Source organism: Triplophysa rosa, linkage group LG23, assembly GCF_024868665.1.
Source record: "Triplophysa rosa linkage group LG23, Trosa_1v2, whole genome shotgun sequence".
In the NCBI taxonomy this organism is placed as follows: Eukaryota; Metazoa; Chordata; class Actinopteri; order Cypriniformes; family Nemacheilidae; genus Triplophysa; species Triplophysa rosa.
In genome coordinates, this window is record NC_079912.1 from 1,969,237 (window position 1) to 1,985,686 (window position 16,450).

At 43.0% G+C, this 16,450-nt stretch overlaps 1 protein-coding gene across 1 annotated transcript; it reads left to right on the forward strand.

The window, feature by feature from the left end:
* The first annotated feature begins 401 nt into the window (after positions 1-401).
* On the forward strand, positions 402-16,336 carry LOC130546713 (putative protein MSS51 homolog, mitochondrial). The gene is made up of 7 exons (XM_057322122.1): positions 402-745; positions 1,298-1,473; positions 1,550-1,696; positions 8,189-8,313; positions 9,991-10,554; positions 15,750-15,843; positions 16,028-16,336. Exons 2-7 carry the CDS (start codon positions 1,316-1,318, stop codon positions 16,218-16,220), a joined length of 1,281 nt encoding a protein of 426 aa, XP_057178105.1. The 5' UTR covers positions 402-745; positions 1,298-1,315; the 3' UTR covers positions 16,221-16,336.
* The last annotated feature ends 114 nt before the right edge of the window (positions 16,337-16,450 follow it).

The following is a 16,450-nucleotide window of genomic DNA, read 5'->3' on the forward strand; positions in this document are numbered from 1 at the left end:
ACTAGTATATCATCGCTGACCTGTTTTTCAGAAATAGAAAAAAAATACTTTTTAAATGATTACATACTGTTGTCAAAGTTGACTGGCACTTTTTTAAAATACTTTTTTATATATTTGCAAAACGCTGGGACTAATAATAATGATTTACAATTAAAAATCATTACATATGGATATACAAGGTTTCAGAAGGACAACAGCAAAATTGATATATATTTACAACATTTTAATGTATACTGTTGTATTCTGTGTTAGACTGAATGACACTGTAGTAAATATACTTTAATATTTACTATGGTAAGGTTCAAATACACTATATATAGCATCTAAGAATTTTGCAGTTTACTACAGTAAATGCTACAGTATTTTTTCATGTGGGATTTTAAGTGCCACGGGTGAACTGTATTTGAAGAACTCTGTTTGGTGTAACTGTAGATCTTCATGAACTTTTGACTGATGGGGGTGGATGGATGTGGGGTGAGGGAGGGGTCACTGCAGGGTAAGAAAATTTGTTTGGGCTAATTTGAACTTTCCCTGCGACTGGACCTGGACAAACGTCAGCCTCTCCTCTCGTCCCAAAAAAGGAGAACGAGAAAGAGAGAGAGAGGTGGAGTTACTTCTGCTGTCTGATCCTGTGATCAAGCACACCATCAGAAGATCTGGATTTGATCATAGTTTCATTGTGAAGTCAGCGAGTTTCTATGTGACCAGTTTTATTTTTCATTTACAGACTGCTCTTTTCTCTCTTGTGAGTATTGCTTTTCAAATGTGATTTCTTGTAATTGTGGGAGTTTATATAAAGAAACGGTAGGGTCGGTGTGGTTTATAAAAAAAAGCTGACAAACTTTATCTCTTTGGCCGAAAATATTTCGTCTTAATATTTGGGCTTCCAGGCATTCCAATAATGTACATATCAAAATTATTATTACTCTTATTATCCCAAATTCTTCAAATGTTGCTCTGAGCTATACTCAGATTTTATTTTTATCTTAAGTTTAAGTTTCAACGCTAGAGATGACTTACAAATCTTATTTCTTCTTCCTCTCATCTGTTTTCCTGCCTGTATATAGTTTAAAGATGGATGTGTTTGTTTGTAAGTGATGGGAAAAATTCAAGCGCTGAAGTGTCGTTCATCATGTTTGAGTGGCTCTGAGTGTTTGCTTTGACATTTTTATGTAGACAAATGAGTCCTGTGGAGGAAAGCAAGCTGGCGTATCAATCAAATGTGAAACAGTTATGAGCAAAAACAAATGCACAACCCTTCAGTCAAAAGAAGTTTTGCATCTTCATGTGTGTTTAGGTCAAGACTCGGGATAGAATGGCCAATCCGCTTCCAGCGCCTCCGGACACCTTCGCTCCCAGTTCTGACAGCGTTTATTCAGACCAGTTTGGTTTTTACTCTCTGGACTGTAATGTTCCGGGTCTTTCTCAGGTCATTTTAGACAAACTCAAGATGAAAGATTACAAGGACTACAGGTGAGAGACTCGTTCAGATGTGCGTTCCTGCGGGTGCCTCGATGGATTGATCTCACATCTCTCGTTTCTTTTTCAGGGCAGCTCTGGAGGGAAAAGGCGAAGTCGGGTTCTACTCTCATAAAGAAATGTTTCAGAACCTGGAGGACACGTTTAAGTTCTGCGCCTGCTGCTCCAAACTCCCGTCCAACCTGCCAGATCCCCGAGCGCTGAAACGCTGCATCAAGTGAGAAGATTACACACAGACGCACACACATACGTGTACAATTACACTTACACATCTGTCAATCACATAAAACAACATCAGAACACAAGAGTTTTACAATTGTGGTTGTTAGGGTGTTTGCTATGACATTGCTTCATCGATGCTATATTTGACCACTCCAGACACATCTGGCATCTTGGAACAGTCAACATTTCATTGCGCAGACTCTGGTTTTGTGTCTAAAGAAAGCACACTCATTATTAGCACACACACAGATTTCTTGTGTCAGCTGGTGCCGTCCGTCAGGCGGTGGGTGGGTGGAGGTCGTATCATGTGGCTGTCGTTTCCAGTTTTGGCCTCTGAGAATTATCACCCGCTTGTTATAATGCAAAGCTAATGTGTGATGTTATCACCTCTAATGCTGTGAGCTAACACCCGACACAACACCTCACACAGGTTTGCACCAGCACCAGACTACTTTAACTGTCAGATTTATAGTTAAACAAACTCCTTTTATGAAAATGAAATATGATTTTACTATGTGGGAGTATATGAATGTATGATTTATCAGTTATGATTTGCTATTAAAAACAGGTGTAAAAATACGTTTAGAAATTATTATTATATGTGACCCTGGACCACAAAACCAGTCTTAAGTAGCACAAGAACATTTTTAGTAAAAGACTAAAATACATTGTATGGGTCAAAATGATCGATTTTTCTTTTATGCCAAAAATCATTAGGATATTAAATAAAGATCATGTTGAAGATATTTTGTAAATATATTAAAACTTTATTTTTGTAAATAATATGCTATGCTAAGGAGTTGATTTCACAAGTTTGCCTTAGCAAATAATTAACTAGACGGCAGTTTAGTTAAGCAGAGAATATAGTATGCGTATTTGGCATGCTGTCCGAGGAGAGGGCTCCGGGGTTGGCATTCTCTCCCGACCACGGAGCATTCCCCCTTGTCTGGGGCGAGGGCTCTGATCTTGGTGTTTGCCCGAGCCCACAACACTTCCCCCAAAATATGCTATTAGTGTGGGACAGCAGCCAAGGCTGGGCGTTATTGGGCCCCCAAAATATAGCAGAGCTTAAGGCCGGTGGATTGCTGGCCTTCGCTTGGAGTAGAGTCGCGGCTGAGGCCTCTGGAAGAGGATTGGCTTCTGTGGGCATCTGTGAGGTACAGATGCTGCTGCTGCAGTGGGAAATACGTATAAAGGCCCCTGCTGGGGAGACACTGCTGCGGCAGTGGGAAATACAGATGAGGCCCCTGCTGGGGCGACACTGCTGCGGCAGTGGGAAATACATATAAGGCCCCTGCTGGGGCAACACTGCTGCGGCAGTGGGAAATACAGATAAGGCCCCTGCTGGGGCGACACTGCTGCTGCAGTGGGAAATATAGATGAGGCCCCTGTTGGGGCGACACTGCTGCGGCAGTGGGAAATACATATAAGGCCCCTGCTGGGGCGACACTGCTGCGGCAGTGGGAAATACATATAAGGCCCCTGCTGGGGCAACACTGCTGCGGCAGTGGGAAATAAAGATAAGGGCTCCTGCTGGAGTGACACTGCTGCGGCAGTGGGAAATGCAGATAGGGCCCCTGCTGAGGCGACACTGCTGCGGCAGTGGGAAATACAGATAAGGCCCCTGCTGGGGCGACACTGCTGCGGCAGTGGGAAATACAGATAAAGGCTCCTGCTGGAGTGACACTGCTGCGGCAGTGGGAAATGCAGATAGGGCCCCTGCTGAGGTGACACTGCTGCGGCAGTGGGAAATACAGATAAGGCCCCTGCTGGGGCAACACTGCTGCGGCAGTGGGAAATACAGATAAAGGCTCCTGCTGGAGTGACACTGCTGCGGCAGTGGGAAATGCAGATAGGGCCCCTGCTGAGGCGACACTGCGGCAGTGGGAAATACAGATAAGGCCCCTGCTGGGGCGACACTGCTGCGGCAGTGGGAAATACAGATAAAGGCTCCTGCTGGAGTGACACTGCTGCGACAGAGGGAAATACAGATAAAGGCCCCTGTTGGGGAGACACTGCTGCAGCAGTGGGAAATACAGATCAAGGCTCCTGCTGGAGCAACACTGCTGCGGCAGTGGGAAATACAGAAAAAGGTTCTTACTGGAGCGACACTGCTGCGGCAGTGGGAAATACAGGTAAAGGCCCCTGCTGGGGAGACACTGCTGCGGCAGTGGGAATTACAGATAAAGGCCCCTGCTGGGGAGACACTGCTGCGGCAGTGGGAATTACAGATAAAGGCCCCTGCTGGGGAGACACTGCTGCGGCAGTGGGAATTACAGATAAAGGCCCCTGCTGGGGAGACACTGCTGCAGCAGTGGGAAATATAGATCAAGGCTCCTGCTGGAGCAACACTGCTGCGGCAGTGGGAAATACAGAAAAAGGTTCTTACTGGAGCGACACTGCTGCGGCAGTGGGAAATACAGGTAAAGGCCCCTGCTGGGGAGACACTGCTGCGGCAGTGGGAATTACAGATAAAGGCCCCTGCTGGGGTGGCACTGCTGCGGCAGTGTGAAATACAAATAAAGGCCCCTGCTGGGGAGACACTGCTGTGGCCGTGGGAAATACAACTGAAGGCCCCTGCTGGGGCGGCACCGCTGCGGCGGTGTGAGATACAGATAAAGGCCCCTGCTGGGGAGACACTGCTACGGCATTGGGAAATACGGAGAAGGCTCCTGCTGGAGCGATACCATATCGCGTATGCCAAATAATTGCCAAAAATCCAGGTGAATGGGCATTATTTTGAAGGCGGAAGTGATGTCGATTTTGGCTAGCCAAGCACTGAAACCTGCTTCTTTAATCAGGGTTATGGCTTGGTCGATGTCGTGGTAGTGGAGAGAAAATTCATCGAGTGGTATGAGGCTGTTAATGCTTGGAAATGCGTTTTTTACCTGAAAATTTTCTGGTTGCGATGCCTATGGGACTGATATGGAAAACGCCGAAGGGGGGTTCGGAAAATGGGCCTATCATGAAATTTGCATCGATTTCGCTTTTGATTAGACGGTCGACTGTTTCTGGTTTGGCCAGAGCGGACTGGAGATTAGCGCAGATGATGCTCTCGGATGAGAGGCTTTCGACGCCGGGATTAAAGCCATGTGAGAGACCGGACAATATAAACTCTGTAAAATTAGTGTCAGGGTGTTGTGACAATTCGAGAGATAAGTGAGAAACATTCACTAGAGTCGAAGGGTTGTATCTGGCATTTTTATTTGCGGATTTGTGAACAGGGCATATATAGCGGGCGTGAGCGCCGCCACGAAAATCACAAACATGCATGAAGCGGCATCGCTGCCTGGTGCACCTGCTGTGGTTGAAACTTAAGCAAACCTGGTTATTTGTGTAATGACGGTGGTTGGCTGGTGGTGCAGGACGGGTGCTCGTTGTGCGAGGGACGTAGCTGGTGGATTTTTGCTGCTGCGGCTCTGGACAGGGAGGAATGGAGGGGTTAATTGAAGGGCATGCAGTGGTGGAGTGAGTAAGGGATCTGCAGACTGCACAAGAGTTGTTGTGTCAGCCTAGGAATATCCTGTTGTGAAGTTCGGTATCTAGGGCCCCCCAGTAGGGACATTGGTTCCACTGGGTGACCCTGATTGCACATTTAGCTGAAAATAGCTTGTGGTAAGTGTAAAAGTGAGTGCCTCCGTAAAACAACGTGAGCTCGGCGACTATTGCGAGGTAGTCGCCGAGCTCGCTTCTCCTGTGTGGAAAAGCAGTGCATATGATTTCTATGTATCTGGTGAAAGCGATGGTGAACTCTGTGAATGATAATAGATGTGAGTGATTCTGTGTGGTGTTCTTTAAAGTGACTGAAAAATCTCCGCAATTTATTTGGCGGTCGGTGGGTGGTGGAGGAATAGGAGACAGGAGGGAAAAAAGGTTGATATCCGCACCTGCGAGGATCTGGTCCCTGATGCTGGCTACGGGAGGAGGTTCCAGGGCGGGAGCGTTCAGTGGGTTGGTCATGGGTGTAGCGGAGGGGAGGGTGAAGGTGGAACGAGAGCTGGATAGAGTGTGTGGGGGAAAAGGGGCAGCTGTCAATAGGAAAATTAGTGGGAAAGGGAGAATAAGGGAGTGTCTGAGCCTGCGCCTGTGCCGATAGTGGAGGCAGCCTCACGCTATCATTTGGCAGTGGGGCTGCAGGCCAGCGACCAGGGGGGGAAAAGATAAAGGATGATAGGCAGAGGATAGGGTGGGCAATGTTGCCGCTGGCAAGCGCGTGCTTGCGCTGCCTTGGCGGCTGTGGATTGGCGTAGAGCCGGAAGAGGTGTTGAAATCCGATGATTCGGGAGTAGGTTGGTGGCTGGCGACGGCGTGATCCCGGGCGCGGCCTAGGCTAGCCGAAGGCTTGCCTCTTTGGCTTGGGGATCGGCGCCTCTTCCTCGCGGTGGCTGGATTGGCCGTTCTCTCGGGCTGTTGGAGAGTTGCGCTGCGGGCCCGGCTGGTCTTGTCGTTGGCTTTTGGCTGTGAAGTGGATGTGGTTGGAGGTACTCCTAGCTTGCTGGAGGTGTACAAGCTGTACAGCTCGGCTTTGGTCGACTTCCGTGGAAAGGGGACGTCGGCGTTCTCTAAAGCCAGCCTTAGGCTTAGGACGGTCCACTTTCTAATCTCCGGGATCGAGCTGTGAGCTAAGGCGTAGGAGGAAGCCGGGGAAGCTGCCGAATCCCTGGATGGTGATGGAGAGGATGTTTGGTTACAAGACGTCTCGGGGTGTGACAGGCAGTGCGGGAGAGCCGGTGGCCTCGTGGTGTCTCTGCGGTCTTGACTGCGGCGTCTTGGCCGGCGCTGGTGCTTTGGGTGGCGGCTGGGTTTTCTGAAGAACCCTGAGCGGCTGAGGAGTCATCGGTGGCGTTAGCGTAAAGCTCGTTCTCTGACATGTTGCGAAAATGTAGAGTGAAGGAGGTAAGGCGATTTCACTATTTATAAGCTCGCTCTGATTTGGTAGGACGTGTGGCGTGATTGTTAATCCCGGGCAGCTGCATAATTATTTGCACGTGCTTCTCCCGAACTTTGTTAATAAAACATCATTTGGACAACTTTAAAGGCCATTTTCTCAATATTTTTTTTTGCACCCTCATATTCCAGATTTTCAGATAGTTGTATCTCGGCCAAATATTGTCCAATCCTAACAAACCATACATCAATGGAAAACTTTTTTATTCAGCTTTCAGATAATGTGAAATCTCAATTTCATAAAATGTACCCTTAAGAAAGGTTTTGTTATCCAGGCTCACATGTGATATATTTTCAAACAGATTGTGAGATCATGGCTTATTTAACTTTTGAAAATGGCTCTTTTTCTTTTCAGAAATGAATGTGGTGGTAGTACCACAGTAATAGTATCAGGTAATAAAGCCTTCATACTTTGATACCATGGTGCTAAATAATTGATATACTTAGTATTCTTTAGGTTTTTACTCATATTTTAATTATTATCATTGGTTAAAAAAACTAAGGACCATCTTAAACCAGCACAAACCAACATCAAAACTTACCAAACCAGCATGCTGGTTTTTTCAACAGGGCAATGAGATTAAATAGAGAGAAAATGAAAGTCTCATCTGCCTCTCAGAGTGTTATCAAAAGTGTTATCCTGTGGCTTTCCTGTGGCTCAGTGGTTAGAGCATAGCAATGCCAAGGTCCCAGGGGATTGCACATAGTCAGAAATAAAATGTATAATACAATGCAATGTAAGTCGTTTTGGATAAAAGCGTCTGCCAAATGCGTAAATGTAAATGTCTGTCATTAGAGTTTCAGAAGAGATGTCAACAATGTGTCAAACTGAGCTCAGATTTGTCAAGTCTGCCGTCAAAACTCAATATTATTGAAGATCTCAATATGAACTCAAACATTTCTCATCACATTTACCCAAATCCAGATTGTTTGACCTCTAACATCTGCATTCATTTTACACCTCTTTACATGGGTATTCTTTTTATTTCTCTGAGCACTTTTAAGAGATACATCTGAGACTTAGTTGATAGTGTTGAGGTGTGTGGTGTCTCTCGTGGTTGGCATGAAGCGGTAAAATATTGCAGATCTGAGCACACTCATTCATGTATAAATAGCGTGTTGTTAGCGAGTAGTAAGTAATGCTGGAGGTCAACTGGAAATCTTCCAGTCTTTCTCTCTTTAAACAGACAGACAATATTCTTTTCTGTAAGAAATCAGCAGTGATCATTTCAACTTGTGAATGTGCATCTTGGCATCTCATTGATTTTGTGCGTTTATATTCTCTTGAAACCCGAGCTGAGTTTTTGACTCTGTCTGAAGGGGAAATGTTTACGAGCGGGTCAGACACCACATGATGTTGCCACAATAATAAAACCTTAAAGTGGCCTACTAAAATGATGAGAGCAGGCTCTAAAAATGGCAGCAACCTTTTGATCAGTCTGTTGTGAGGTAAACTCATTAGGGTTTATTCTATGATATGTGCACTGTTTGTCCTTTTACCTTTGACTTTAAACTCTTGTGTATGTGTCTGACATCACAGGTGTCTGAATGTGTATTACTGCAGTAAAGAGTGTCAGAGGAAGGATTGGTCTCTGCACAAGAAATTCTGTACAATGCTTCATAAGGTCTCCATCGACCGGCTGGTGGAGTGGCTTGTTCACGCAGGTGAGAGGAGCATAGATTAAAGCAATAAGCTCCAAGAAGCAGTGGGTTACTGGGGTATTTTATAATGGCTTAGAACTCCGCTCAGCCAATCGGAATCAAGGACCAGAACTGAGCGTTTTATAAAGGAACATAGAGGGGGGTAGCTGTTTCTTAACCTGGTATGGGATGATTCACGTGGTTGGGGTAGTTGTGTTTTTGTTTGCATACTTTAATATGAATTAGTTTTGCTTAGTAAATAGTTTTGCTTTTCTCTATGATAAATTATATCTTCTCCATTATGAATACATTTTTATTGATCTTGAATCAGTATTTCTCCATGATAAATCAAATCTTCTCCATTTATGAATCAGATTTTCTAAATTATAAATCATTTTTTCTAAATTATGAATCAGGGTTCATTCTGAGTAAGTTTTTATTGATCGTGAATCAGTTTTACTCTATTATTAATAAATTATATTTCATTATGAATCATTTTTGTTCCATTATGATCATATTTTGATCCATTATATATCAGTTTTTCTTGTTATGAATCTTTTTTTTAAATTATGAATCAGTTATTTTCTATTATGAAACACATTTTCACCTTTATAAATCTGTTTTTTTACAAATTTATGAATCAGTGTTCATTCTGAATCATTTTTCTCCAATGTAAATCAGTTTTGCTCTGTTGTGAATAATTTTTTCTCCATTCTAGTTCAAATTTTCGTCATCATGAATCAGTTTTTCTCTATTATGAATCAATTATTTTTCATTATGAATCATTTTTGTCCCATTATGATCATATTTTGATCCATTATATATCAGTTTTTCTTGTTATGAATCTTTTTTTTTAATTATGAATCAGTTATTTTCTATTATGAAACACATTTTCACCTTTATAAATCTGTTTTTACAAATTTATGAATCAGTGTTCATTCTGAATCAGTTTTTCTCCAATGTAAATCAGTTTTGCTCTGTTGTGAATAATTTTTTCTCCATTCTAGTTCTAATTTTCTCCATCATGAATCAGTTTTTCTCTATTATGAATCAATTATTTTTCATTATGAATCATTTTTGTTTCATTATGATCATATTTGGATCCATTATATATCAGTTTTTCTTATTATAAATCTGTTTTTTACAAATTTATGAATCAGTGTTCATTCTGAATCAGTTTTTCTCCAATGTAAATCAGTTTTGCTCTGTTGTGAATTTTTTTTTCTCCATTCTAGATCAAATTTTCTCCAATAAATCAGTTTTTCTCTATCATGAATCAATTATTTTCCATTATGAATCATTTTTGTTTCATTATGATCATATTTGGATCCATTATATATCAGTTTTTCTTATTATGAATCTGTTTTTTATTACGAGTCAGTTATTTTCTATTATGAAACAAATTTTCTCCTTTATGAATCAGTTTTTCTAATTTATGAATCAAATTTTCTAAATAAAAATTTTGTTTTTTTCTAAATGATGAATCAGTGTTCATTCTGAATCAGTTTTTCTCCATGATAAATCGGTTTTGCTCTGTTGTAATCAGTTTTTCTTCATTATGAATAGTTTGTTCTCTACTATAAATCAATACTAATCGCACAAAACTAACAGCAGAACAACATTTCATTTTAATCTATCATTTTGTTAGATATATGAATCTAAATTTTTTAATATTTTTATATCATCATTTTGCTCCAACAGGAGATCTTCCTTTCTTTACGGAGGTGTGGTCTCGTCCTGCCAAAGACATCAAATGTTGGGATGATTGGCTCTCTATGCAGGGCGACTTGACATCACGTCTGGAGCCCGTCCTGTCCGTCAAAAACATGACAGATCTCTGGACCAATGCCTGTCGACCGCGGCCGGAGGAGGCGGAGCTTCGTGATTCCATGTGGCGGGTGTGCAGTGAATTTTTCTCTCGGCCACTGACTGTGGATCTGGGGATTCAAATGTCCCGTCTGGACCCATATTCCCGGCCTCTGACCATACATCTAGTTGGCGCCGGTCATAATGAGACCCTGGGAGCCCGAACCACAGACATGGATGAGCTCAGCCGCATGTTCCCGGGGCATCAGGGACTGGAGGTGGTGATGGTGGGGCCGGAGGTGGTGCAGGGACCCATCATGAGACCCCCGCTGAGGGCTTTCGGCCCGCGGGGGAGAGTGTACATCAGTGCATACAAGGGTCTTTACCATCAGTTCTGGGAAGAAGTTGTTGAGAGAGGTGAAGCTGCTAAACCAGATCTAGTGGTGGGCTTTCACCCAGGTACAAACAACACAACAACACAACATTCAATCCTAAAGATCTGAACATTCTGCATACTGTCTTCTGTATCGGCATATGGCCACTCATGTGGTTAGTTATTCTCTCTGACTGTGAGAACCTCGGCAGCCTTTAGATGGTGTAGTCATACAGTTCTTGGTGTTAAGGAGTTTATTAGATGTCTTCAGATTGTCACAGTCTTCAGGCACAGATGGTTGACCCTTTAAACTCACGTGTGGGGGTTCAGTTTCCAGTTATGGAATGATGACAGGTGTCATTTAGACTCAAGACAGATGTCATTTCCCTGAGGCTCTGTGTTTGGCTTTTACTAGCTATTATTCATAGTATCAGCTCAAAGGTTCAGACTCACAAGATCCCTGAACAGTTCCACTAATCTCACAGACACACGCGGACAGGATTTAAGCATTTTCATTATACTCCATTACAGTCCATTTGCACTTTATCAGATGTTTTTACTTTGGAAAAAATGATTTTACTACATTATAAAGCATGTATCAAACGTTCCTGCTCAACTACATTCGTTTTTACACATTTTGCCTTAAATAAATTCAGTACTAACTTTTACTTTAGAAGTCAGAGTAAAATATAGTGAGTAAAAGTAAAATACTTGAGTAAACGTTAGAAAGTGCTAGATTTTTGAATGCACTTAAAAGTACAAAAATTGCATGCATAAATATATAATGTAGTGGAAATACATAAAACGCAGAGGTAAATATACTTAATTACCCTGTAAACTGTTCTGCATCTTTACATTTTCAAACAAAGGGGTTAAAAATGACTGGTACACACACACACACCACACAACACACACACACCCCACACACACACCCAACACACACACACCACACACACCACCCGCCACACACACGCCACACACACACCCCACACACACCACGCCACACACACCCCACACACACCCCACACACCACGCCACACACGCACGCCACACACACCCCACACACACACGCCACACACCACACCACCCCACACACCACCCCACACACCACACACACACACACACACGCGCACACACGGTTCTCGGGGTGAGACACGGACAAAGGACCCAAGTGTAGACGGGAGGTAAGGGGTTAAACAGGACTTTAATAATAATAAAACAAGGACAAAACAAAAACCCACGATGGGGAACATAACATAGCAACGAGGACAGGGACTAACTAGACTAGAAATAATAACAACACTTGACATAACCACAATAAACTAAACTGACTACAGAACAGGATCTCACCACGATGACATAAACACAACACAACAGTACAATGATCCAGCACAAGACAGAGGATAAAGGGGCATTAAATAAGGGATCAAATCAAGAGAGGACAGGTGTGGGGCATGAACTAATAATTATCACTAACGAGGAAACAAGAGGGCAGGAACAATGACGAGACCTGGAGAGTATGGAAGGCAATCAGTGCCAAAATTCCCCTCTCCACATGAAACAAGAGGTTCTGTCATGGTTCTGCCACTAGCTCAAGAAAAGCAAGACAAGATGGGGCAGAACCATGACAGAAGCCCCCCCCCCCTTAAGGAGCGGCATCCTGACGCTCCACAAGGAACAAACAAGACAAGACAGACTGTGACAAAAACCATAACTATACAAGACATGACCAAAAAACATGATACAAAAAAAGTCCAAACAAAGAAAAGGTGCCGGCTCAAAGGCCGGCTGGACAGGACATGGTGCCGGCTGGATGGCCGGCTGGACAGTACATGGCACTGGCTGGAAGGCCGGCTGGACAGTACATGGTGCCGGCTGGATGGCCGGCTGGACAGTACATGGCACTGGCTGGAAGGCCGGCTGGACTGGACATGGCACCGGCTGAATGGCCGGCTGGACAGTACATGGCACCGGCTGGATGGCCGGCTGGACAGTACATGGCGCCGGCTGGATGGCCGGCTGGACAGTACATGGTGCCGGCTGGAAGGCCGGCTGGACAGGACATGGCGCTGGCTGGAAGGCCGGCTGGACAACATGACGCCGGCTGGACAGTACATGGCGCCGGCTGGAAGGCCGGCTGGACAGTACATGGCGCCGGCTGGAAGGCCGGCTGGACTGGACATGGCACCAGCTGAAAGGCCGGCTGGACTGGACATGGCACCGGCTGAAAGGCAGACTGGGAGGCAGGCTAGTACTGGCTGGGCAAGCCTGGATGTCGACGAGACGGGGCAGGAAGTTGGTTGCTGGGCAGCGCTCTCTGGTGCCTGGGCAGCGTTCTCCGACAGCTGGGCAGCAAACAAGGACAGGAACAACACATAACAGGGTGTCGACTCGACAGGCCTGGGTACCAGCTGGGATGCCGGTAGGGATCTGTGGCAAGAACAGGACACCGGCGGCCTCAACCCTGGAGGGGAATCCGACGACCTTGTATCTAGAGGGGAGTCCGGCGGCCTCGACCCTGGAGGGGAACCCAGTGGCATCAACCACCCCCGCTGCGATCCCTCTGTCTGCTGGGTCCTGAATGGCTGGATTATTCTGTCATGGTTCTCAGGTGAGGTGAGAGACAGACGAAGGACCCAAGTGCAGACAGGAGGTAAGGGGTTAAACAGGACTTTAATAATAATTAAACAAGGACAAAACAAAAACCCACGATGGGGAACATATCAAAACATAGCAACGAGGACAGGGACTAACTAGACTAGAAATAATAACAACACTTGACATAACCACAATAAACTAAACTGACTACAGAACAAGAACTCACCACGATGACATAAACACGACACAACAGTACAATGATCCAGCACAAGACAGAGGACAAAGGAGCATTAAATAAGGGATCAAATCAAGAGGGGACAGGTGCGGGGCATGAACTAATAATTATCACTAACGAGGAAACAAGAGGGCAGGAACAATGACGAGACCTGGAGAGTATGGAAGGCAATCAGTGCCAAAATTCCCCTCTCCACATGAAACAAGAGGTTCTGTCATGGTTCTGCCACTAGCTCAAGAAAAGCAAGACAAGATGGGGCAGAACCATGACACACACACACACTTTTACTACTGTAAATGTCTATTTATTGATCTAGTGGCAAAATGAACACTTTTTGTGTCAGATAACATGTTATTGGGATGATGCTGCATGATACTGTTATCCACAAAAAAACTGTGAAATTGTAGCCGTATTTAATATATTAAAATATATAAATATGTATATTTATTAAATTAAAGATTAGATCCTTACACCGGTTGGTAAGCATTTGGTCCCACTTCAGAATAGGGAGCAATTCTCGCTATTAAAAGGATCCCTGGGTATAGAGCGATGTATGGCTTAATATATGAACAATGGCATTGACTTTATAATTGTGAAATAAAAAACTGTGTAACTGTCACAGTATTCATGAACTTTGAAAAAATATTTTTACTTGGAGGCCGCCATTTTTTGCGTCAGAATTGGTGATGTCAAATGGTTGCAACCTAAACCTGTTCTCTTTCGCAACAGCGAAGCACACATGTTTTCCATATATAACAGTAAAATATGACACGTAAAACATAAGATCAGATATACAAACACACAGGGACAGTAGGTGGCGGTATGTCCTCTTGACACAAGCCAGCCTGCCAGCCATAAAAGAACGCGTTCAGTATTAGACGTCTGTTCTAGGTGAGCGTGCGTTAAATCACAGCTTTAAACTACCGCCTTTGAGACATTTAAGACTATTTAAGACATCAGCATCCACCATAATCGTATAATTTATACATTATCATATAATTGTATAATTTTACCATAATCGTATAATTTATTATGAGAATACACTGATAAACACAATAATAATGCTTGCGGTTGGTTATTTATTCTGTATTAGAGCACACGTGAATATTAGCCCCCGTCAGCTAATGACCGAGGGAGAGAAGACAATAACGTTAGGCTACTGATGTTAATAAATCAACATCAAAAAGTCAAAATCTGGATAAAATGCATTGTATAATGGCTAAAACATTGTGTATATGATAAATTCGAAATGATTTTGGTTATTAATATGCATGTTTGTGTTGTTTCTGACAAACAATATTAAAATGTAGGAAAATACACCAAATAGCGTCTTTATTTTCTTTCTTTCTTCTTTTAGCATTATATAAAAGGAGGAGCGACAACAGTAAAGGACGAGAGAGAACCAGGCCTTGACTTTACGTTATGTTTTATGTGTGACTGGCAGTCGACCGTGAGGGAGCTGCCGGCATTTTACTTTCGTTTTGTTGTTTGTTTATTTTATTAAAGTTTTGTTGTTCAACGTTCGCCGGTTCCCTCCTCCTTTTTCCTTGCTGTGAACATTGTTACACACATATATATATATTATCCTACAGAACCTTATATTTACTGAAAAACTGATTAGTGTGTGGGTGTTTAGTTTGGCTGCCTAGCTGTGCGTGCAACCAGTTTACGTCATCGAAAAAGAACATGGTGGCCTCCTTAGGTTAAAATGAGTATTACATTTAGGGTTTTTTTAAGAACTGAAAATATTTGATGCGTTTCTAACGACAAATGCTAGTAGTGTAAGGCTATTACAACGCATTAAGCCATACATCTCTCTATACACCGGGTTCCCTTTAACAAACCATTAACTACGACTTTTTCCTCAATAAACTCTTCATTTGTTGCTTATTAATAGTTAGTTGCTATAGGTTTAGGTATCGGGTAGGATTAGGGATGTAGAGTATATGGTCATGCAGAATATGTGCTTTATAAGTACTAATAAACAGCCAACATGCCAATAATAGGCATGCTAATAATAACTAGTTAACATGCAGTGAGAATTGCCCCCTATACTGAAGTGTTACCAAGCATTTTCCCCCAGTCTTTTTTATTTTGTTATATCCATGGTTCACCCCATGGGCAAGTGAGGCTATAAGTTAATTCCAGACCCTGCTCATTGGATTTACATCTAAGCATGGTTCTTCTCAATGTATAGACGCAATGTCATTAAACTAAATCATATCTGACCCCTTTTTACAGTTGTTGTTTTTCTAAGAACTAATATCCACACAATAGAAAGCACACACTTGTAATGTGTGAGGGGAAATTTACACTATCAATCATGTATTTAAGATTATTGTGATTATCCATCTGATGAATCTCTTGCACCTGTTGTGATCTTACTTCGTTTCATTGATCTGGTGTGTTGTTTTATGAGATGTGTTTGTTGTTTGTGGTCTCACGCAGGCTTCCACGCATCTCCGGGTTTGGGGGTGGGCTGGCTGCCCACATTACTGCTATTGAGAGATTTTAACATCCCATCCATCTTCACCATGTACAAGTAGGTAACACTCAGTCAAACAGCTTAGTAAAATCTTCTTCATTTTCAATCTGCCCTGTTTATTGTTTTTCAGTAACATTTATTTGCAGTATATAGTACAAAAATTGAATGCAACACTTGAACATACTTTAAAAATCTCTCTCTCTCTCTCTCTCTCTCTCTCTCTCTCTCTCTCTCTCTGCAGTAAGGCAGAGCTGCAGTATTCTCTCCAGATTCTGATAGAATTAGAGATGGATGTTAAAGATACCGGCCCGAATCCCTTCAGCTCCCAGAAACCAGAGCAGGTTCAGTCCAGTCCGAATAACCCACCCAGTCACTGCAACGCCTTCTATATTTACTTTCAGGGTCTGCTAGAGACACAACAGGAGGAAGAATAGTTACTAGATACAGGAACCTTCACTTTAATTCACTTATAAACCAGCTAAAAGAATAATTGTATTCTGAATACAAAACATAAACATTATTCAACTGTCTAAATGTTCTTGAGTTGATATTTATTAAATATTTACTTGTAAAAACATGTTGCCATGACTTATTGATTACTTAATTTTATTGTGTTGTTGAGATAGTAAACGGTTTAACATTTCTAGAAAGCCCAAAATTATCC

What these genes read in the sequence shown, in the direction of transcription:
- LOC130546713 (XM_057322122.1), top strand. Translation starts at nt 1,316, where the DNA reads ATGGCCAATCCGCTTCCAGCGCCTCCGGACACCTTCGCTCCCAGTTCT. An exon ending in AGTGGTGGGCTTTCACCCAG is followed by an intron (nt 10,555 to 15,749) that starts GTACAAACAACA and finishes GGTCTCACGCAG; the next exon opens with GCTTCCACGCATCTCCGGGT. An exon ending in TCCATCTTCACCATGTACAA is followed by an intron (nt 15,844 to 16,027) that starts GTAGGTAACACT and finishes CTCTCTCTGCAG; the next exon opens with TAAGGCAGAGCTGCAGTATT.